At 38.1% G+C, this 24800-nt stretch overlaps 1 protein-coding gene across 4 annotated transcripts in view; it reads right to left on the bottom strand.

Moving 5' to 3' along the window:
- CLTC (clathrin heavy chain) overlaps positions 1 to 19458 on the bottom strand; it is a 59695-nt gene extending 40237 nt beyond the window's left edge. For 3 of the 4 annotated variants that reach the window (XM_032429318.1, XM_032429317.1, XM_032429319.1), the window contains exon 1: positions 19178 to 19457. In XM_032429318.1, the coding sequence (XP_032285209.1) occupies positions 19178 to 19219 (42 nt within the window). In that variant the 5' untranslated portion in view covers positions 19220 to 19457. Of the gene's footprint in view, positions 1 to 19177 lie in introns of all 4 variants that reach the window. The other variant, XM_032429316.1, reaches the window with a different exon arrangement.
- Positions 19459 to 24800: the final 5342 nt, after the last annotated feature.

Genomic DNA, 24800 nt, shown 5'->3' with positions numbered 1-24800 from the left:
TATACAAGCTATGAGGTAAGTAATTTATAACAAATTTGGTTACAGTAAAACTTTATAAATTATTAATTTTCATTTCTTCCTGACTTTAACTTTATAGTAACTTTTAGGTCCAGAACTAATGAAGGACGATAAAGAAAAGAGGTCTCCAACCACTTATAAGGGGACTGTGGGTGGGCTTCCAGAGGCCAAGTTGTCCATCTAGTTTCAGAGGTATATACATCTATTTTTCTGAGTGGATGGTTCTCAAACTCTTGTAAATTTAATCCAGTTACCTTTCTAATAGTTTGGAGAAAAAATTCCAAAGGCTCCCAGATCACCTAGAACTCTACGTGTAAAAGCAACACATTATCTTCTTAACTATTCTGTAAAATAAGAATTCTATGTTTCTAAATCACTACACCAAACATTCACATAAGACAAATTTTGAGGTTCAATTGTCACAGCTTAAGTCCTACAATGTTAAGAAGAGTAAAAATTAATAGTGTTAGTCAAATAGTAACTAATTGAATCCCAAATTATTCCTCAGAGGCAGGTGCAAGACAACCATAAGAAAAGAAAATTATTAGGAAAGACAGCAGAGGAAGAAAAAAAAGAAAATCAAGAAACCTTTGTTTCTTATTCCCGACTAAGTCTCCAAATAAATGCAGTCAAAAAGCATGCTGTCAACAGTTAGCACTGACCTTCAGCCTCAGGGCAGTTTTATTTGCAGAAAAAGCAGATTTGGTTACAAATGGGTTGTGTTCTTGCACTCCTTGCAATCTACATAATCTTACATTCTTTTCTCATTCTTCATTTACACATTCTACCAAGAAAGCTATGCATATATATATTTTATCTTCTCTACCAAGAATGTACTAGTGCTATTCAAAATACTCCATGTGAAATAGACATACATGCTGTATTTAAAAAACAAACAAGAGGCAAGTGTCAAGCTCTCACCAATTCTACATGTTTAAACATTTTAAAAAGCATACTTAAGTAATGCCCATTTACACTACTACACAGGAAATTGCTCCCTCCTAAAAAGCTTCTCCCAGTTGTTAGGATAAGTGACAGAACTTCAAGTGACGTATTCCTATCAGTTAACAGAAAATTGTATTTGATTTCACTTCTTCAAATAACATCAGTGAGATTTTTTCCTTACTAGTGATACTTTTCAGCGAAAGTGCTCAGAACACTCACCAATTCTTCCCATATTTTCCTACAACATATTCAAAAGGGAAACATCCCAAAACACACAGTAATAGGACAAGACACCATCATTAAAAGCAATTTTGGCTTAGGTACATCCTTAAAATAGATCATATGAAAGGGTTATACTAGATAACTATGTCTACTAATATCTGCACATATAAAGACTTCTAAAATGCAACAGTGTTTTTAAAAAGGTTTTATTTTCAAAACAGCACAAACTAACCAGAAAAAATTCTTAGTCAATTATAAAAGTCTGATGGTATAGGAACTATCTACCACAGAAGTTGTGCAACAAACCACTAATAAACTCAGAGGACATGTAAGAGTCTCCAAACTTGCAGCTATTTTCAGAGAATACACAATAATATCCAAATTCTGGCTACATTTTTTATAGTCTCAATTGGCAAAATGTTGTTACCACTGAAGCTGGGGATATTGTTTTGCTACATGCTTGGAAATTCCTAGTAAAAAATTCTTTAACTTCAAAAAGTTTCTACTTTTTGATTATAAATTAAAAAGAATATGGAGTCAATAAACTTAGGTCCAAGAAAAGGGGTTACTTATTTTTTTTGAATAGTTATCACATACATATGGCAAAGTATTCAAACAGTACAAAAGGGTATACTATGAAAAGTCACCCACCTATGTTTCCAGTAATACCTCTCTCCCCCCAGCAATTAGAGATGCTTTTCCATCTTAGAGAGACAGCCTATGTATATGAAAGTATAGATTTCCATCCTCCCTTTAAAAAAAAAAAAACACACTAATAGCACATGCACAAAACCATACAAATTATCAACTGCTCCCTTTTGAAAGAAAACCAACTCGAATGTTGCAATTCATTTGATTTCCACACTACATTTTGGGCCCTAGTCCTACTGTAGGACTTGACACTTAAGCCTAGTTTAGTTTCCAAAAAGTTTAAATAAACAAATTTACTGTTAATCAGCCAACCCAAAACTCTGTGGAAAGTCCTGGAACTGCATGTTAGAAATGACACAAAAATGGGGCGTCTCGGTGGCTCAGTTGATTAAGTGTCTGCCTTCGGCTTGGGTCGTGATCTCAGGGTCCTGGGATCGAGCCCTGCATCAGGCTCCCTGCTCAGTGGGGAGTCTGCTTCTCCCTCTCCCTCTGCCCTCCACTTGTGTTCTCTCTCTCAAATAAATAAAATCTTAAAAAAAATACAAAAATGTTTCTTTTTCTTTCTCCTCCCCTTCTCACCCCAATTTGGATTATTATGCCTGGGGGGGAAAAAAACACTACATTTTTAGTTTTTGTAGTGAGACATAGTATTTCAGATTCCCCATTATCTAGAGAACACAGAAGGTTCTTCATTCAAGTAGACAATTACTATAAAAATATATAACTTTGATTATAAAGTACAAGTACCATCCAAAATTAGTTGGTTCTGTGGATTCTTCATAAGAACAAAATGTCTGAGTTTAATCCCAGTTTTGCCACATAAATGATCATGGGGAAATCAGTTATCTGTGTATCTGTTTCCTCTTCTGAAACATCTGAGATCCCAGAATTATGAGGATTTAATGTAGAGCACTTAGAACAATGTCTGACGCATAGTAAAGACTCAATTGATACTATTAGAACACACATCAGTATTTAGGCCAGCTCAAATTTAGCTTTTTTTGTATTTGCATTTTACTATCTGCTTAATTCAGCTGTCCTACAGGTTGCTTGAAACCCTGGGTGTGAATATCTTTTCACTACTGATAATAGATTAGTGGTCTCTGGGTGCTTAACTTACTCAGACACTGTGAAATGCTTTTTTTTTTTCTTTTTTTAAATAGAAAATTACACTTAAAAACTTTCAATTCTGTTCTTTAATTTGACTAAGTGAAGTTAGGTAGAGACCAGAATCTCCAAAACCACATAACATTTTCATGCTAAGTAACCCTATTTTAATTCCTATTTTTAGGTGCACCATGGAACATTGCTAAGGCTTTCTAACAAACTTGGCAAATATGCCTCTAACACCTTTGCTGAGGAAGCAAGCTGGGAAAGCTAATGCAGATGGCATAAGGTCAGTATCATCAAAAATTCTCTTTGCCCTAAAGAACTCAAGACTAAAAAAACAGAAGGTAAAATGTAAAGCAAACATAGAATTTCTCTCCTCAACATGCAGAAAAGTTTAAGGCACCTTGTTCAAAGACACACACAAACCTATACTATACCTTTCCAAAATTAGAGTTTCCCAATCGGCCAATACCACACAATTCCAGGTCAATTTATCCAACTAAACTTTAAGTTCTTCAATTAAAAGAACTTTCTTAAAGAGTGAAACCCTCTTCCATCTTTGCCCTTCAATATGTCTAATTAATGTTACAGAGACAAGAATCATCTTACACAGAAAGACATTTCTCTTGCTATACTTTTTAGGACAATTATATATTAAAAGAGGTTTATGAAATCAGGAATCAACACTAACATAAATAAAAGACATAAATAACAAAAAATGAAAAGCTGTTCCTTAAAGAAAGCAAACTTAAAAATGGTGAAAGACCAATGGAATTTTTAAAGTCACTCTTTTTGCAAGGATTACAATAATTAATTCAGGGAAGAATCATCAGTGGATACTAAAATTAATGGATGAAATTTCCTCCCTTTGGTAACTGTAGTATGGTTATATAAGACAGATATTTACATAGTCTCACACTATTTCCCAAGATACTTATTACAAAAGGGAAGAGAAGGGCGCCTGGGTGGCTCGTCAGTTAAAAGCCTGACTTCGGCTCTGGTCATGATCTCAGGGCCCTGGGTCTGAGCCCCATGTTGGGCTCCCTGCCCAGTGAGGAGTCTGTTTCTTCTTCTCCCTCTGCCGCTTCCCCCTGCTTGTGCTGGCAAATAAAATCTTAAAAAAAAAAAAAAAAAAAAGTGAAATGGCATGGTAGCTTGAATTTCTTTAAAATGTTTAAAACAAAAAAAGCAAATACTGCAAAATACCGAAAATCTAAATGACTGGGATATAGCTCTCCCCAGTCTTATTTGAAAGCTTGCAAATTTATTTTTTTTAAGTTTTTAAAAAAGATTAAATTCTACTCATAAGGTTACAGAAACTGAAAATTAAATTGTCAGGAATAGATTTTTATTAGGCAATTTACCTGTAGGGCAAGAAAGAACGATACAACTTTCAAAAGGTAAAGATAAACCAAAGAGACGAACTATGAGAGATGATGGACTCTGAAAAACAAACTGAGGGTTCTAGAGGGGAGGGGGGTGGGAGGATGGGTTAGCCTGGTGATGGGTATTGAGGAGGGCATGTTCTGCATGGAGCACTGGGTGTTATGCACAAACAATGAACCATGGAACACTACATCTAAAACTAATGATGTAATGTATGGGGATTAACATAACAATAAAAAAATCTTCAAAAAAAACGATAAACCAAAGAGTGATATAATTCAAGTGTAAGAGTTATGCTCTGTAAAGGAGTTGTACACTGGATGTCTGCCCAATCAGAACTAAGAGGTTTGCTGCACTTAATACTATCCAAAATAGTGGCCACTGGTCACATGCAGCTATTCAATTTTAAGTAAATAAAATTTAATATTCAGTTCCTCAGTCACACTAGTCACAGGTCAAGTACTCAACAGTCACATCTGACTACTGTATTGGAAAGCACAAAATATACAACATTTCCATCATTGCAGTCTAACAAAGAGCATTGTCTTCAGACGTTTTCTTGGGAGTCTAACAAAGAAAAAGAAAACTTCCTTAACATTAAACTCCAGCAAAATATGAAAGACAGTTGGTAAAGTTACACAAGAATTTCAAACAAGACAAGGAGAAGCAGGAAAAAGTAGAACTTTCAAGTTTCAGAGTCCAGATACCTACAGGAGGCTTGGGGAAAAAAAAATCTACAAAGTTCAATACTAGCAGAAGTGAGAACCCAAGAAAAACTCCTCAATCTGGGTGCCTCTTTCCCCTCAAGAAATCACTACACTTTCAAATAGGGAAAGCCCAGGGTTATAAAAGACGGAGAATGTGCAGATGTAGTAAGATGCCATCTCTTCAAAGAACTTGAAAAAAGAGAGGTCTTTCTCTATGCTTGGTAAACTACCACTGCCTCAATTTCTCAATATCATGAAACTTTTGGAGAAAGAGTACACATCTGTATGATGAATCCCTAATTTAAAAAACTGTAAGTTGAAAGAGATTGTATTAAAATCAAAAAGATATGGTAAAAAAAAAATTTTTTTAACTTCAATATTAGATTCAGAAATCTAAGTTAAAGATTCATAAGTTTTTAACGCTTTAAAAGCTTTGTTTTTCCTGTCCTGGTTTTAAAACTATACTTGATTTGATTGTATGTGTGGCAAACAGAAAAGAGGAAGTGTCCATCCTTGCTCGAGGGCGAGCAAAGCATGGCTAAGTGCTACATGAAAGGTTAAAGTGAGTTAGCACATATCAAGCACTTAAAACACTGTGGGGCCACATAAGCACTCTCTGTTTTTTGGATTTCTATCATTTTACAGTTATCTAGCTCAGGGACTATGACATCATGACATATACTATTCCAAAAGAGATTGACTCTGATTTCATGCTACTAACATTACATAGTTAAACCTAGGGTGGGCCAATTTGCTTTGTTCAAAACACGTTACAGGTGCCTGGGTGGCTCAGGTCATGATCTCAGGGTCCTGGGATCGAGCCCCGCATCGGGCTCCCTGCTCTGCGGGAAGCCTGCTTCTCCCTCTCCCACTCCCCCTGCTTGTGTTCCCTCTCTCGCTGTGTCTCTCTCTGTCAAATAAATAAATAAAATCTTTAAAACAAAACACATGTTACTAAAGACAGCTTAGGAATACCTCCATATAACAAGGAATCAGGAACCCAGTAATGGTGAGTCAGCACCTTATTAGAATACATTAGTGATCAACCTATGAAAATATTGTTAAAGGGACCAAATGGACTATGGATATATGTAACCCAAGAGTATACATTTATTTAAAAAGGAAGAAAATGGTAGAAAGCAATACAACCAAGTAAAACTATGCTATTTTTCAATGCCCAATTCTTAGACTAAAGAGGAGACTCTGTTAGCTCAGTCTGTCTCCGCAATCAATCACAATTGTTTGTGCCTACAAACATCTTATAATTAAAGGAATATTAGTCTTGCTTTAAGCGAGCAATTGTCACATTTGATCAAATAGGAACATTCACTGCAAACAGCCTTCTTTACAAGCATACTCAGGGAGATTGCTTCCTATTGAATGAACAGAACTCATTTACCAGCTGTATCAGCTGAAAATCAAAATACCTTAAAACTTGTGTTTATGACAGCATTACTAAGAACTTATGTTTCACAATTAGTGCTTGGCTTTACACTTTCCAGATCCTTCCTCCTTGTTTCATCTGAAGAGTTAGAATAGAAAGGAAGTATGTACGAGCTACTACGTTTCAGATGAGACTATTTTGTAAGTGGTCTATGTATATAGCCGTATTTCAGTTACCTTTTCTGTAAATGAATCTTGTATCTTGATAGACTTAATAGGTGTTACCACTACAGAGTTAAGAAGTCAACAATTTGAGAGAGACCTGCTGATACTTGGATATTACTCAATGCATTTATTTTGAAGTTAAGTGCCTAAAGATTTGGTTAACTTCCTATCCCAAGTATTTCACTCAGCATAATTTCCTTTAAAAGTCCCTAAACATCCTCTACCTTCACTAGTATCAATCACAGTGACAAAAAATGCTGACAGCAGTCACTTCATCAAGCCCTTGAAACTAGCTATGAAACCAGCAGAATGTCAAATAAAAGCTGCAGTTGCTGTCTTCTACAGGAAATGAAGAAAAATGCTGAGAATGCAGGATTCCTTTAGTTCTTCCATCAACAGGATACTGGCCATCGTTTTGTGTGCTCCACACATTTCAAGCAAGTAAAAATGCCTTTAACTCTTGCTGACCCTTTGCTTCTACAGCACGTTAGCTTTTGAGGTAATCACTGTCTCTTAGGAGAATGAGACTCTGGTCACTCACTCCAAAATTAAGTACTACATTCAAGAAGGAACCACAGTTGGACTGTAAGACTATTAGCTTTGGCAAATTACCAGGAAACTCAAAGAGCATTTTTTCTCCTTATAGTCAACTACTGACTGGAAGATTAAAAAACTTTAAATTTGACTCAGTCTTAAAAAATATTCCAATGATTAGATGAAATGTCACACACTGATTTTGTTCAGGCTGCAGGGGAATATAACGAAATTTTTATGCCCCAAATCTTGCAAACTCTCCAAAGTTATGCCCTTTTCTGCATAAATGCCATTCAGCTGGCACAAAATAAGTGAACGCTACCAAAGTCATGACTGATTACAGGTGTGTACATATGTGTGTTACGGGTAGGGGTGCGGGCGAAGGGTCATAGTTTGGATGTCCAAACATTCTTTTCAAAGAACTAGAAATGAGTCTTACTTTGAGGGTTCAAGATTATAATAAATACTTAGTGCTGACTTAACATAAAAAACTTCAAAGGATGATCTGAATGTCCCTAGGCAGACACCAAAGGCTTGGTTTCCTGGTATAAGTAACTACAACATCTGGTCAGTTTCCTTACTATTAAAACTGTAAAGGTTACAAAGAAACTTCATTCTATGACAAAACTTCCCAAAATGTATTTTTAAGTGGGAGCCCAGTGATTCAGCTCAATCCCATTACTACTGCTACTGTTGCACATATTCATGTCTTTTTCTACCCTATACTGACAGACCTGCTAGGAAATTAGACATTCTGCGGTTATTGCTCATTTTTCTAGTTGGAGCAATCATTTAAAGCATGATCAGCATATAGGTGCTACAAGTTACAAGACCAGTACCACTTTTTTTACATTTGAGTCACTGAAATATTTCCTTGTGAACCTAAATGCCAAAAATTCCAAGTTCAACAGAGTGAATGAATTAACACTCAGCAAGAAGAGTTACAAGCTTTCTGAAAATCATTTAATATCAACAAATTCAGGGAGTCTGAAATGTTAAAATGACTAAATGACCAGGATTTATTTTCTAATATCTACTGAGGATCTATTATTTGGCAACTTAACAACAATTCAATATTTTATAACCTACTATTTAAGTTTTGTGTGAAATTGCCTTTCTTTGTGTTAAGTTACAAATCTGTCATTACTACTAAGGTAACAACCTATAGGGAAAATAATAGGTTTTAGACTCAGAGGGTTCTGAGTGTACAATTTGTACCTCATGTCTTTTGGGTTTTTTTAAAGATTTTATTTATTTGACAGAGAGAGACATAGCAAGAGAGGGAACACAAGCAAGGGGAGTGGGAGAGGGAGAAGCAGGCTTCCCGCTGAGCAGGGAGGCCGATGCGGGGCTCAATCCCAGGACCCTGGGATCATGACCCGAGCCGAAGGCAGACGCTTAACAACTGAGCCACCCAGGCGCCCCCTGTACCTCATGTCTTCTAAAAAGTGGAAAAAACTTACCATCTCCAAACTCTATAGATACTGCTTCACTGTCTGACATTCAGGGTTAAAAACATAAGACTACCTTGATTTTTGGTCAGGGAGAGGGTATGCTCTGGATGCTTGTAGATTTTTTGTTTGTTTTTAAATTCATGGTACTAAAACTTCCCCAGGCCGGTCTCAAACACTGAATACTTTATTTATTTATTTATTTTTAAAGATTTTATTTATTTATTTGACAGAGAGATAGAGAGAGAGCACAAGCAGGCAGAGTGGCAGGCAGAGGGAGAGGGAGAAGCAGGCTCTCCACTGAGCAGGGAGCCAGACGTGGGGCTGGATCCCAGGACCCCAGGATCATGACCCGAGCCGAAGGCAGACGCTTAACCGACTGAGCCACCCAGGCGCCCCAACACTGAATACTTTAAATCTTGCTTCTTCCTTCATTATCAGTTACATTTTCTTCCATTGTCTGAAAAAAGCTTCCATTCCAAATATTTTTGTTTCTATAGTTCTTAGATTTGTAACCTATTCTGTCACACCTCTTGTTTTAATTCTGTTATTTCTTTCTAAATTCAAAATCTGCAAAAAATTCAAGTTAATCTTCCACATTGCTGATTTCCACAGGGGCAATTCTGCTGTGTCCGGGATCAACTGTTTCTGTATATATTCTATTACTGCTGTTTCTGTATATATTCTATTACTGCAGGCTTTTATCTCGATAGGTCTTTCTATTCATATTAGATCAAGTTTTTTTTATATGCCATAGATGATGCCAACAGTTTTCTGAAGTTTTCTTCCAGTTCCAGTAGAAAAAAAATTTTTATTTCCTCAGATCTCTTCCTAGTTCTATGGTATTTTTTTCCAATAATCACACATTTAAACAATTAATGAGCAGCTACTGTATGCCCGACACTACACTAATACAGAGAATTTTACAGTAAATATGCTATGGCCTCCTCTATTCAGCGTGTAACAAGCACATAGCAATTACAAGGGTGCCTTGAGTTGCAAGGATGCATGCTTAGCCCAAATATATGTGGGAGTATACACAATGTCTCAGAAGAAATGGAAACACAATCTGAAGCAGGACACACAATTTAAGGGAGGACAGAGCTACAAACGGGAGAGAACAGAACTAAAAATACCCTATGTGCCCAAATAGGGTATTCATTTTAGCAAGTAGACTATTCCCTGGACACTCAAAAAAGCTTTTGACTAGTACTAGAATGTGGAAAAATTGGAACTCTCATACATTGCTGGTGGGGATACAAAATGGTACAGCTGCTATGAAAAATAGTTGGGCAATCCCTCAAATAATTAGAACAGTTCTAAACCATAGGACCCGGCAATTCCACTCCTACGTATATATCCAAAAGAACTGAAAATAAGTATTAAAAAAAAAAACTTTAATGTTCATAGCAGCACCATTCATTTATAATAGCCAATGGGTGGAAAGAACCCAAATGTCCATCAACTAATGAAAGGACAAATAAGATGTAGTATATCTATTCAGCCATTAAGGAATGGAGTATGCAGCCATACTGCAACATGGACGAACTTCAAACATTACGCTTAGTAAAAGACAAAAAAGGTCACTTATTATATGATTCCACTGATCAGTAAATCCATAGAGAGAGAGCCTGTTAGAGGTTGCAGGGGATAGGAGGGGGGTGGAAATTAGATACTGCTTAATGAATTTGGGGTTTCCTTTTGGGGCAATGAAAATTGGAGCTAGATACAGGTGATGGTTGCACAACATTGTGAATGTATTAAATACCATTAAATTGTTCACTTCAAAATGGTTAATTTTGGGGCGCCTGGGTGGCTCAGTTGTTAAGCGTCTGCCTTCGGCTCAGGTCATGGTCCCAGGGTCCTGGGATGGAGCCCCGCATCAGGCTCCCTGCTCTGTGGGAAGCCTGCTTCTCTCTCTCCCACTCCCCCTGCTTGTGTTCCCTCTCTCACTGTCTCTGTCAAATAAATCTTAAAAAAAATAAAATTCTTTTAAAAAAAATAAAATGGTTAATTTTAAGTTACATGAACTTTATCTCAATTTTAAAAGAACTTTGGCCCTGTTAATATAAATTCTTAGGGATTAGATATGCTTAATACATAGTTCAAGTAGTCATTTGACTTAGTTTATAAAGACATTTAGGGGCGCCTGGGTGGCTCAGTCGTTAAGTGTCTGCCTTTGGCTCAGGTCATGATCCCAGGGTCCTGGGATCGAGCCCCGCATTGGGCTCCCTGCTCTGTGAGAAGCCTGCTTCTCCCTCTCCCACTTCCCCTGCTTGTGTTCCCTCTCTCGCTGTCTCTCTCTGTCAAATAAATAAAATCTTAAAAAAAAAAAAAAAGATATTTAAAATTATAAAATAATTTACAGGGGCACTTGGCAGGCTCAGTAGAGCAGATGACTCTTGATCTTAGGGTCATCAGTTCAATCCCCACACTGGGCATGGAGCCTACTTATAAAAATAAATAAAATTATAAAATAATTTACCTGAAAATGTTTTTCTACTCTTCACATTTCAGAAACCATCTTAACTCTTCATGTGCACTTTTTTTACATCAGTGTTTTCATTAGCACTGGAAAGTCATCTCCATTCCACTGAAGTGCTTTTTTTTTAAAAAAAAATCCATTATGGAACAATCATGGAAATTTTATAACCTGCCTAAAATTTCCATTTGCATATTAGAAGAGCTATTTTTTTCACTTGTTTTTGGATTATGATCTCCAGAAATATACCCCTAACAACAGACTGGGTTTTTGAGGGATGTTTAAAATGTTTCCTTACCACATCCAACAGTTATAATTGTGAGGCCAGAGAACAATAATTATTGGATATGCTACATTTACCTCTTCTCAATCCAGATTTCAAGCCTATGAAAGCCTTCAATGAACAGTGTTGTAGTATTCAAAACAATTGTAAGAGGGTTCGATAAATGTGGAGACTTGGTAAGGCTTTTAACATAAGGAAACTCTTGGGGCGCCTGGGTGGCTCAGTCAGTTAAGCGTCTGCCTTCGGCTCAGGTCATGATCTCAGGGTCCTGGGATTGAGTCCCGAGTTGGGCTTCCCACTCAGCAGGGAATCTGCTTGTCCCTCTCCCTCTGCCCCTCCCTGCTCGTTCTCTAATAAATAAATAAAATCTTAAAAAAAAAAAAAAAGAGAAACCCATTTAAAAGAATATATATAAAAAGAAAACTTTCTTGAAGAATATTTTATGGTAAAAAAGCAAATTACCTTGGATTTGCAAGGTTCAAAGGGAGGAATATACAGTATTGCAGAGTGGGAAAAGACATGAAATTTGTAAACCATGTTCTCCCTATGGGTTTTTTTTTCCCCTAATTATTCATCCTCAAATAAAGAGTGATCTAAAGTCAGCTGTTTGCTGAACTGAGCATACATGGATACTTCTGGCCTGTGTCCACAATGGTGGTTTTTAAGTCCTCTTTCTCAGCTATTCAGAAACAGATGAAGGCAACTCTCAACCCAATTCCCATTTTGATCTACTCTGATTCTCACAGTCTAGTAGATGGGAGTCATCAATGGGTTCTGCTCTAGAGCCTCCAGGAAGAAAACAACCTTCCCAAAACCCTGTTTTCTCCTATGGGATTCATTTCAGCCTCTGTCCTCCAAAACTTTAAGATAATAAATTTGTGTTGTTTAAAACAAACAAAATTACCTATATAGATATAGATACAGATCAAGGTCATCAGAAACTGCAATCCCTACGACCCCAGTGTGCATCACTATTAGAGTTCTTTTCCTACTCCAGAAATGGACTGGATGTAGACAATAAAAGGAAAGAATCTGGTGTAACTCTAAGATCTTGGCTTCAATAACTGGATAGATGGTAGTTTTCTCCTTTAGCTTGGCATGTATGTTCTACTCTACTGGATAAAGGGAGACTCCCCTCTAGCATAGGGCTAAGAACTAACATTTGAGTGTCTCTATAAGCCAAGTCTTACAATATAAACACAAACACATACCAGTCTAACTTCACAATTGCCAAAAATTATTTTAACTTCATAAATGAGGAAGTTGAAGAAAGATAAAAAGATAAGAGTTCAGATTAAACATCTGAGACATTTTCTACAATCACACAGAGAATTTTTTAATGTGGCAAAATGGTTTCAATGCACTCAATCCCTACTCTTTCAGAAATAAGGTTTAAAATCGGCTTTACTTCAGAACTTAAAGAAAAGTCCCTATTTACCCAATGATTCAGAACAGGAAGCACAACCCTACAAGTCTGTAACCATTTTTCCCCTCTATGGTTATGTTATTCATTATTCACACTGAGCAAACATGTTCAACTCCTACTTTCCTTCTCCCCCACCTCAAGCACCATTGTTTACCTAGAGTTCTATTCAAGTTTTATATTACTATAAACACAAAAACATGAATAATACAGTAAAATAGAAAGAAGTTTCCTGCTTTCGTAAGTGGTTTCAGACTGGAATACATTCACTCTCTTGTCATTAAGAAAAACTCCAGACATGTTTGAGAAGTTCAGCTTTATGAGAGGGATAAAGATAATACTCATTACAAGTTAACCTGATCCCAATCATTCTGCACAATTTTCTAGTGGGAACTTGAATAAAGCCCTTTAAAAACATCATCCAACCATTTAAAGCATAGAAAATCAAAGGTTGGTTCACTGGCCCCTACTTTTCCCCTAATATAAAAACTATTGAAGAGTGCCTGGGTGGCTCAGTCGGTTAAGCACCTGCCTTCGGCTCAGGTCATGATCTCAGCGTCCTGGGATCAAGCCCCGTGTCTGGCTCCTGTCTGCCACTCCCCACCCCCATTCTATCTCTCTCTAATAAATAAATAAAATCTTTAAAAAAACAAAAAACTATTGACCTAAAAACAAATCACTGGTAGAATGTGTACAAAGAACACCACAACACAGATGCAAAGTGCTATATTTTGCAGTTCAAATTATATAGATCATTCACCAAATGAGGCAATGTGCCACAATGCAAAAAGACCAAGCATTAAAGTCTGACCACCTACTCACTAGCTATGTGACTCTAAAAGTTAACTTCAGTTTCCTCATGTGCAAAATAAGGCTAACCCTACCTACCTGACAGGTTTTCTTGCTAATTATAGGAGATCGTGAACATAGAATATTTAGCAGTATCCTTGACACAACAGTAGGTACTCAAAAAGCTATAATGGTCAATTAATTTTGATATTATAGATGTCAGGACAACTAAGATTTGATGAATAGTTATTCCCTTTAAGTAAGGACAAAATAAATTATGTCTCTCATAACACACACACAAAAAGGAGACACAAAATCCAAGTCTGACAGATGGGTTTTGTATAATGCATTCAGATCCAACCCTCCTGCCATCCCTTCAGGTTAAGAGCATTAGCCACAGGCACTTGACCAAGGGGGAAAAAACATTTAGAGCTATAAACTTTGCTATGGTTTACAAGCTGATTTGTGAAGTAGCTTTAGCATGGTTTATATGTAAATAAATTTAGAGAAATAACCTCATTCTAATATAAAGGATGGAAATATTAGTTACGAACTCATTTCCCATCTAAGTGAGAACATTCACTTTAACACTACCATCTTATAGGAGAACATATATAACACTAGCAAAGGTCTGACTAGCATTCCAGGTGGGTATTTTATCGGGATATAATAAAAAAGTAATTTAAAGATTTCTTTCTTGGGGCGCCTGGGTGGCTCAGTCAGTTAAGCGTCTGCCTTCAACTCGGATCATGATCCCGGGGTCCTGGGATCGAGCCCCACATCGGGCTCCTTGCTCAGCAGGGAACCTGCTTTTCCCTCTCCCTCTGCTGCTCCCCCTGCTTGTGCTCTCTCTAATAAATAAATAAAATCTTTAAAAAAATATTCCTTTCTTTTGGGCACAGTTCCAGAGTGGGATCAGTTCTGTATCATATGAATATTTGTATTAAGTCCTGCACAGCATCAAAAACTGAATAATGTCCATGGTTGCTATTATGTGTGGACAGCCTTTGCCAACTAATCAATGCAAGCTATAGTCCGTATTGTTCACCACTTTGTCCCTAGTCTAACACAGTTGCTGGTAAGTACTCAAATCTTAGGTATCAAATATTTATAAACCATAAAAATCTAGGTCTACAAATAAAATACTGCGTCACTGGTTGTGAGATACATGAATAAAATATACTAGACAAAAATTATATAGCTAAACAATTAATGTTCCTAAAGTGCTACACCAAGTACTTCGGAATACATGGTCTCAGACCTTTACAGTAACTTTGTGAGGTGGTAAGCCTATTTTACTGAGAAAAAGAGTCTTAACCTTGTGTTCTTCAATACCGGAGCCACATTTCACAAACCACATGTGATACTGAGCACTTGAAATACGGTTACTGGGACTGATTTTAAAATTTAAAATAATTAAAACTAAATAGTAACTGATAATTGATTCAATTATGGAAAACTTAAGTATGTTTGGAATAACCTAGATATGCAAATCTGCTTTTTTAACTGTAAATATTATAAAAGTTAAACACAGATCAAATATTTCCAATGAAAATAGGGTCTGAACTGAGATGTGCTCTAAGTGTAAAATACACATCAGATTTTGAAAAATCAGTACCCCAAAAAAGGAATGTAAAATATCTCATTTGAAAATTTTATACTCCTTACATATCGAAATTTTAACATTCTGGGTCAAATTATAACATTCTCAGAGCGAAGTCCAACAGAAAACAGCACAGTAGGATATTGTATAACTTCTCCTCTTAAGGCCATTCTATTTCCTTGAAATATTCTGTGTCTGAAGACCCAGGATCAAATCCTATTCTGACAGTGTTCCCTTAGGTGGAGTCTCACTTTAACTATTTAATAAGGATGTCTGGGGGGATTAAGTGAAGACCTGAAAACATGAAGCCACAGTCATAGGGAAAAACAGGCTCTCACTAGAAGTCTGCTGTTCCCTTCATTCACTAGTCATTGTTCATCACCACCATGTCCCAAAAGAGACAGGAGGATTCAACTAACACTTTTTTTCAACTAACACTTTCAAATAATGTTTTAATTTTAGTTAATAAAATGTTTAATATGGATGGTCAGATAAAATCTTCACTCTTACAAAGTCCATCAGTATGGCCTGTAATCGTGCAGTCCAATGTTATAGACAATGGCCTCATGTGGCCATTTACATTTAAATTAATTTTAAAAGTTCCTCAGTCACACAAGCCACATTTCAATATCCCTAAGTAGCTAGTATAAATATTCATCATGGAAGAAAGTTTTGTTTTTTTGTTTTTTGTTTTTTTAAGGGAAGAATCCTAAGTAGGCTCCATGCCATGTGTGAAGCCCAAAGTGGAGCTCCATCTCACAACCCTGAGATCATGACCTGAGCCAAAATCAAGAGTCGGACGCTTCACCGACCAAGCCACTCAGGCGCCCCAGAAGAAAGTTCTATTAGACATTAACTCTCAAAATGAAAAAACACATGAGTAACAGTGACAGGAAAAACATATTATTGATATGTTTATGATATTTGAATATCATAGGGTATGGTTTCTAAAATCATGTACTGCACTACATACTAAAATGAAAATGACGGTGGTTCCACACACACACACACTTCCGGGTTTTAAATTATTTCCTAAACAGAGTGAAAGCATATTCACTAGAATGAGCCATACCCCTTTAAGCTGAGTAAATTGACGATTAGGAAAATTCTGAAAAACATGATACATCTTAAGCTTGGAAGCCATTCCCAGGTTAGACTGTCGCAGAATTCCAGGCAGTATGCCTCTCCAGGCAGTACAGTTACACATATAGCATATCACAGTAATACTGAGCACTGCTTCCTCTTTGCAAATCAACACAGCCATAGCAAGAACCCCTACCATTCAATTCACAACATATTCCATGCCTGCATTTATGGATCAAAGGGAAAAGAAAAGGGTGGGGAGAACCCAAGAACCTGGGAATACAGCAGAATGTGCCAATCAGCATAAAGAAACTTAATGTGCCAAGAATTGAGAACTGCAACATTTTATGTGTAGTCTAGGAATTTTTTTAGAATCTGCAACTCTAGTAATCTCTTGCTCAGATAGGCACTCATCTGTTGACTATCAGCCTAAACATCCTAAAAAAAAAAAAAAGCAAAAAACTTCATAACTTAAAATATTAACATTCATTTGATGTAGTTCCAAGCCTTGATGACAGGTACTTCAGTTGGCCATAATAGTTAAAAACAAATTTACAGTTCACCTTTAGAAAACTTTCACAAAAGCTAACTCTACACTCAAGTTCCTCAATTCTTGTTCCCAATTTTTATCCTAAGTGTTTCAGAAAGTTTTCTGTTACTTAGCAAACTGGCAGGACTCAGATAAAGACGTGAGATACCAATTAAAAATAATCCTTATTAACTTTTAATAAAGGGATAAAAATGAGAAGTTAGGGGATATTCTGGAAGAGGTCAGTGATTGGGGCTCTTTGCACAATTAATCATTATCAGCTGGAGTATACAGTCACACTAGCAAGCTTAACTTTAGGCGTGGCATATTACTACCAAAAAAATGACTAAATTCTTCAAATACATTTGCAAAGCTGCTTTATACTCAAATCTTCAAATTATTTCAGAAGGAAATGGTTTCACTTGAGTATTTGCAGAAACTCAGAAATCAGACCCGTATTAAATCTGTCTTCAATTAGTGACAAGGCTGGATTCCAATCTTTGGGAATATTTAACAATTCTTGTCTCCTCTTTAATAGAAATGAAAAGTTACTGCCCAAACCACCACTAGTCAAGAAAGGTTTACTAATGGGAGATACCTCTGCCTTGTAACTAGCAACTGTACCTGCTTCTGTTTATAATTTACAAACATTTGTCTGCAGAAAGATTATATTTCAGAAACACTCCAAGTGAGGAGCCTGTGTTTTCCCCTCACACTCAAAAACATTATTTTCCTAAACCTCTACATTCATTTACACCTCACTCTAGCAGAAATAACCATAGCAATTAAAACTTGAATTGAGCAAAAACAGTAACTTGTGTGTCCACTCTGTCACTTAAGATTTTTTTAACCTTTTTTAAGTGTTCCATTACTTCAGGTGAGTTATCTGAAAACCACAGATGACCAAAGAAAGTGTTTTACTTATTTTTTAGATTTATTATTCAATACATTTCAAGACATAAAGGAAAAAAATTTCTTGCTCGTGCAAAGATACCTGTAAAGAAACATGAGGTTATGTTACTGATAGCCTAAATATTCATATTCAACCTTTTTATTAACAAGAATCTTTTATGTTTATCAACTGGAGAAAGTCAATAAAATAGCCTTCAATGGTGTCCAGCAGGTCACTAACAATGTCATGTCAAACCGCAGCATCTTTTACCATTATGAATTTAGGCCTTCAGAAGATTCAGATGAGGCAGGGCTTTTTAAGGGAGTATTTGGGAAGAAAGCAAATTAAGATGAATAAATTACTGCAACCAAAGTAAAACCAGCTTGGTGAACTATGAAAATCAGAAGCTCAGAAGAGGCTTAATTCAGTCAAGCCCTCCAAAGATCATCTGCCTTGGCCCGCCACGGGCACACTGCCAGATAAGACAGTATGTTGCCTACAGGAAAATGCACCATGGGAAAGAACTCTAGAACCTACTAAAAGGAAGCCAATTACAGACCAAATAACTTTGCATATCTCAGAGCAGGTGTGCTCTATCTCCAGGGCTAGGTTCAATTCCAAGCAATCCTGAGGGAGGTACTTACACCAAGCCCACGACTACCTGCTACACTCCAGCAGACCCCAAGATAACCTCTGAATAACTGAAAAACGAAATAGGGGATAAAAGCCGCACCATCCTCAGAGAAGTAAGGAAAGGAAAAACAGACGAGTACCCCTAGGGACCTTGACCCCACGCACTCTGAGACTGACACCGCCCTGAGAAATATGTTCCCCCATTCTATTCTTCTGTTCCTTCAGTGACCTTCTGTTCCAACTGCCTCGGGGAAGGCAAGAGGCGAGTCGCCGCCGTTCCCCCCACCCCCAGGGGAAGGTGCCTTTCCCAGTTGAGAGCCGCAGAGGGAGGAAGAAAAAAGGTTGCTCCTCCCCAGCCCACCCGCCCCACAACTGCTGGGTGCAGACACGATGGGGGAAAGGGAAGAGAAGAGCAATGGGAGGTGACAGCTCTGCACTGGCCTAGGGGATGAAAATCCTTGGTCTGGAAGAAACGCGGGAGAATCGCCCCCCCTCCCCGCCCAATCTACCCAAATGAATGAACTGAATAAAACGGCGAAAGGGGAGGGAGTTAGAATGCGCAGTTCTTACCACCCAGGAAGTGAAAATAGAGGCCCTCGAACCCAGGCCTGGCTTCGCTGCCCTTTGCACCCCGACTCTCGTCCTTTCTATCCAAGCCCCACATCATTAACTCTTAAGCTTTCCAAGATAGCGCCCCCCTCCTCCATCTACCCCAAACACCAATACCCACCCCCCTCCGATCCTGCTTTTTCTACTTGGGCCCAGACTCCAGCTTCTCCTTTCCTACCACCCTCTCCACAGCCCTCACCGGCCCAGGCCCGGCCGCACCTGGAGATGCTCCTGAAAACGAATTGGCAGAATCTGGGCCATGGCGCTGTCGGGGTGTATGGTCTCCTCCTGTCACTGGGGCTGCGGGGCAGTGGCTGCCCGGGCTCTCCAAGGGAGAGGAGGAGAAGGGGGAGGGGGGGAGGTTGGGCTCAGCAAGATACTCTCCGGGGACGCAGGAAACTGGCAGGCAGACGAAAAAGCTCGGGTCGGGGGCGGAGGCTCCAGGGTCCGGGAGAGCCGCAATGGCGGAACCGGGCGCAGCGCAGACTCCGGAAACGGCTGAGCCCTGCGGATGGATCCCGACGACAGAACTCCGCCCAAGTCACCTCACCCACTCCGCCTTATGTACCCCTCCACGGAGCGCCGCGGTGCAGTGGGGCGCAGGAATTCGGGGCGCAGTGCGCCGAGGGCCTCGCTTACTGCTGCGCCACGAGGGTAAATTAGAGGACTCGAAGGGACTACTTTTTTGGACTCATCACTTTCCCCAGCCTCCTGGTTTTCCTCCCCCCACTCCTTTTTTTTGCATTTTGCCACATCATGCGACTAGCAGTGACTACGTCATTTCCGTGGGCGCTTAGGTCCCACCCACGTACTTCCGGGTGCACGTGATGCTGGTCGGGGAGGGTCGGCGATTGCTGCCAGAATGCAGAGCGAGTTCTGGGGAAATGCAGAGTCTCTTGGGAATGGGGTGGCTGTTGGGCCGAGTTGAGGAATGGCGATGCTATTCCCTTTCCCTTTGGGCCCTGCCTATTTAAACTGAGTCCCTTATAAAGAGAATGTGGCGTGGGCAGATGGGCCCAGCCTCCCGCCCTCTCCGTGACTCAGGGAAACGGCCTCCTTGCAGAGAGCTTTCTTGGCAGCCGGCTGCAGCGCTCCTCCCCCGCCTACTTTCATACCGTGGGTGGTTTCTTACGTCTCAGGGAGGGGGAATGAAATGGGGTTTGAGATCCTCCCCGCCCTTATGCACACCCTTCTGACGCTTGGAGAAGCTGACGCTTGGATTCTAACTAGAACTAGCAATTTTTTTGTATGTTACCTAAATAATTGGCTCAAAGGACAGTGAAGGCCATTTATGAGGTGTCTCAGCTGGCCTTGCGATAGCTTTTCTTACCCTGCGGACATTTTGGCGGACATAATATGTATGTGATACGGGTCTAGCTTAGTACAGAGTTAGAGACTTTGAGTATCGTATATGTGCTACAGAATTGGACCAAAATTGTGGCAGGAGGATTTTTTTGGCCACATCATGTTCATACACATGCATTTTCATACAGACCTATAATTTTAAGTACATTTAGAATTCCCAAAGCAATTGATTTTAGCTTGGATGTCTGAATGTGTGGAATACCTAACCAAAAGTGCACTGAGGTTCTGTTAATGACTGCTGTGTCATCACACATAGAAATGTAATAAATGCATTATTTTCAGAAGTCATTTAGACAGAAGAAAAATAGATTACAATTTGATGTGGCTAAAAAAATCTTAAAGATTTCGATACTGAGTTTAAGGGGGAGGTTTGAAACCTTTAAGGTTCTTCTAAGGTGTGGCTAATACACATTCTTATAAAAGGGGATTAACTACTAGCGGTGTATTTCAGTAGGACCACCTTAACATTGCCAGTTAATTAGCAGTATTTGGGAATATAAGCGCTTCAAAACTGGAGCATCTTGTTTTCCAGCAGCATTAAGATAATTACAATATTCATTATCGATTAATAACCTTCCCAATACTTTGTTGCTAAGGTATAAGCTGTAACATTTCATTAATAGCACAAATGCATTAAAGGTTTGAGAATTTAGCTATGTGCCTTTCATCTTTATAAGAGATGTGGCTATTTTTCCAGAACGATCTTGAGGAAAAACAAGTACACAGTAATTCTTTTTAGTGCCCTTTTCAGTTAAACATAAAACCCTATTAGGTATACAATAATTTTGTGTGTTAAGCAGTTTTGCTTAGAGACGTTTGCTTAATCATTTAAATTCCTTTTAATGTTTTTCCCAAAATACATCTCACATACTTAGGTTGAGAGAAGAATCTTTGGCAGGTAAGAGAGGAGACAGAAGGCTATTATGCAAAGAATAAGAGTGAATATTTATGGTAGACAAAATTGTGTTTTGTTTTATTAGGCCAGATGCTTGAAGATGTTCTGTATTCTGCAACATTTGAAATAACCTTTCTAATTCCAGTTTAATAGTAGCTGCTTTCAATCCTTTTGGGAAGTAGACAAATTCTAAATTAAAAATCTAAAGGAGTTATTGTTTTATTATAGTAAAAGCAGTAGCTTAATCAGGTTACATGTCTAATCTCAGAATCTGGGATACAAGAGCTGTATCACGATTGAGCCACCAATATTTTCTCTAATTTGTTAATAACTGTCTTGCATTTTCATACAGACCTATAATTTTAAGTACATTTAGAATTCCCAACGCAATTGATTTTAGCTTGGATGTCTGAATGTGTGGAATGTCTAACCAAAAGTGCACTGAGGTTCTGTTAATGACTGCTGTGTCATCACACAAAGAAATGTAATAAATGCATTATTTTCAGAAGTCATTTAGACAGAAGAAAAATAGATTACAATTTACCAGTTCATTTTGAACACTATATCCTTCAAATCAATAAATCCAGAATTTTTCAAGAGGAAAGCTGATCCAGAGGATAAACATTAAAACTCAAACCTGTGCATTTTAAAGATCAATAATTTTGGCTGAGGAAAAAGGAGAGCTTTTCATGGTAGTAAGCTGTTCCCTACTAATGGTGTAAAGGCAGGAAAGGTTATCCTTGGTTTAGAAATCCCAAAGGCTGAGTCACTGTTCCCAGTTACCTGAGCAGTAATCAAATGGCTTTGTTTTCAGGTGCTACCTTAAGTTAGAGAAGATAGATAACCTTATAAATCAGAAAACAAATAGTGGGTTTTGGGTTTTTTTCTAACTATGACAAAGTCTTCTAATACATCTGCAAATTTTTTTAAGATTTTATTTATTTGGCAGAGAGAGAGCGAGGGAGCACAAGCATGGGGAGCAGCAGAGGAAGAGGAGGAAGGAGGCTCCCCACTGAGAAGAGAGGCCAACATGGGCTTGATCCCAGGGGCCCCCCCTCCCCCCACTGGGATCATGACCTGAGCTAAAGGCAGATGCTTAACCAACTGAGCCACCCAGGTGCCGCTATCTCGACTGCTATTAATGTATTATCATCCTGGCTTTTAGTTCCAGAAAATATTTTAGTAAGTAGCCATATTAATAAAAGTGGTCAAATTCTTCCAATTTGAAGCTATTTTTATCAGAATATTCAATAGTAGCTCCTCACTCTGAGTCACAGCAAGCACCATTAGAAAAACTGCATTGCTCATATGCTATTTTGAGGAGTGTCAGTTTCTCAAAACTTATACCAAAAAACCTTTAACATACCTGTAATTTTTATGCCAGGAAACAATATGTATATATAATGTAAAATATAACAATATGATGTTTTATATAAAATATATATATAACACATACAGTGAGAATGACACCTCAGAAGAACATTCACTGGATTCCTCTATAGTTGTTTATCTTCAAGCAGCCCCCAAATTAAGGCTCCTGCCTTTTAACTTGACCTTTTAAAAACATCGGGAGCTAGCTACATTGCAAAAGCCACAAAGTAAAGGCATTTCTCAAACATTAAGAGATTAATTTTAGGGGCACCTGGGTGGCTCAGTCATTAAGCGTCTGCCTTCGGCTCAGGTCAGGATCCCAGGATCAAGCCCCGCATCAAGCCCCGCATCGGGCTCCCTGCTCCGCGGGAAGCCTGCTTCTCCCTCTCCCACTTCCCCTGCTTGTGTTCCCTCTCTTGCTGTGTCTCTCTCTGTCAAATAAATAAATAAAATCTTTAAAAATATATATTAATTTTAAAGCAGAACTTTAAGCCTAACCCACTGTACCAATTATTTAAAATTCAGATTTTAGTGAAACCAAGAGGGATATACTTTAACATTACCCAGTAAGTGGTTTTGCCATTTAAACAGCAGCTTTGAAACATCTCAGCCCCCTAGGGCTACAGATATGAATCCCTCAGGATTAGGTAAAAAGCAGCATATCAAATACACTGACTCAGGTATCAGTCAACCTACAGTGCCCACTTTATTTTGGCCCTGTACAAGGCACTGATTATAGGCAAAGCTCACCTGAAAAGAAACATTTACAAAGCCAGAAAAAAATTTTCATGGCCTTTTTAGTATGAGATGGACCTGAATTTATACTTAATGTCATTCACTTACTCAGGCTTGTCTTAAATCTAATTTATACAGACAAGTTTTATAATGTATCATGGATGGCAAATAAGATCTATAATGAATCTTTATTCTGTGTCAGGATTGAGCATGTTCCAAGTGAATCCCGAAGTGAAGCCCTGTGGGAATACAAACTGGAATCTAGTCATATTATATAGGCCCCTCCCATGTTGTTTAAAGGTTAAATCAGATTCCAGAAGAGGAATGAAGTGGCTCATAACATTACCTTAAAAAGTCATCTCAGAAAAGTTGGTTCAAATAGAGTGATACACAGAGTATTATGGACAGAAAAACCCAGAAGAGTTATAACACTGCTGATCAATAGGGAGTCAGATGCCATGTCACTATATCCCCTTCATATCCAAAAATAAAAGTCACAAGAGCTGGAGAAGTTCTATACAGTGAAGGGACGAGGATCAGGATGTTGGAATGATTGTTATGGTCTGTTTTTTTTTTTTCTTTCCTTTCTAAATATGTAGAACTGTCTCTATTCATCTCCTAGAATTATTACCATCTCCAAAGCAAGGCATGACCCACAAACATGTTTTCTCGGCAATCTTAAAATTCTGTCACACTCCAGGGATAGTTCTACTAGTAGCAACGCACGTATGCAGCCTTCTTATGGTAGTAAACTCTCAGAACAGAATGGTTAAAAACAGATCTAGTAAACAAAGTTTTTGATTAACTCAATAATAAAGTTTCAAGGAAGTATAATCTAATTTACTTGGTCAACAAATACCTTTCAGTACATACAATGAAAAATTAAATACTCAATGTTAAAATCTTTTGATTAAACAATTTTTTTTTAAAGGTTTTATTTATTTATTTAACTGACAGAGAGAGAGAGACAGTGAGAGAGGGAACACAAGCAGGGGGGAGTGGGAGAGGGAGAAGCAGCCTTCCCACCGAGCAGGGAGCCGGATGTGGGGCTCAATCCCAGGACCCTGGAATCATGACCTAAGCCGAAGGCAGTCGCTTAACCAACTGAGCCACCTAGGCGCCCCTGATTAAACAATTTTTTATATGGGGAAAGCAATTCTGAATATTAAAGTCCTCGAGTTCATCACTGTGAAATTTCTGTAAGTACACCTACATATGTAGCCTGATCTGAATATGTACCAAATTTAGGACACACTACAAATTACTTTTTTAAAAATGACTTACCTTAACATGTCATGACTGATAAGAGTGGATTATGTAAAACTAACCAAAAACTTGGTTATTTCCTTTTCCTGGTTGCTTTTATTCCAAATAACTGTGAGTTTATAACGTTGTACAGTATATAACTACACAACTATTCATTCCATAACATTCCAGTATAGAAAAATATGTAGCATTCATATAAGCCTACCTCAT

The sequence above is a fragment of the Phoca vitulina genome, unplaced genomic scaffold (assembly GCF_004348235.1).
Source record: "Phoca vitulina isolate PV1807 unplaced genomic scaffold, GSC_HSeal_1.0 scaffold40, whole genome shotgun sequence".
NCBI classification, from domain to species: Eukaryota; Metazoa; Chordata; class Mammalia; order Carnivora; family Phocidae; genus Phoca; species Phoca vitulina.
This window is presented reverse-complemented; position numbering and strand designations above follow the sequence as displayed.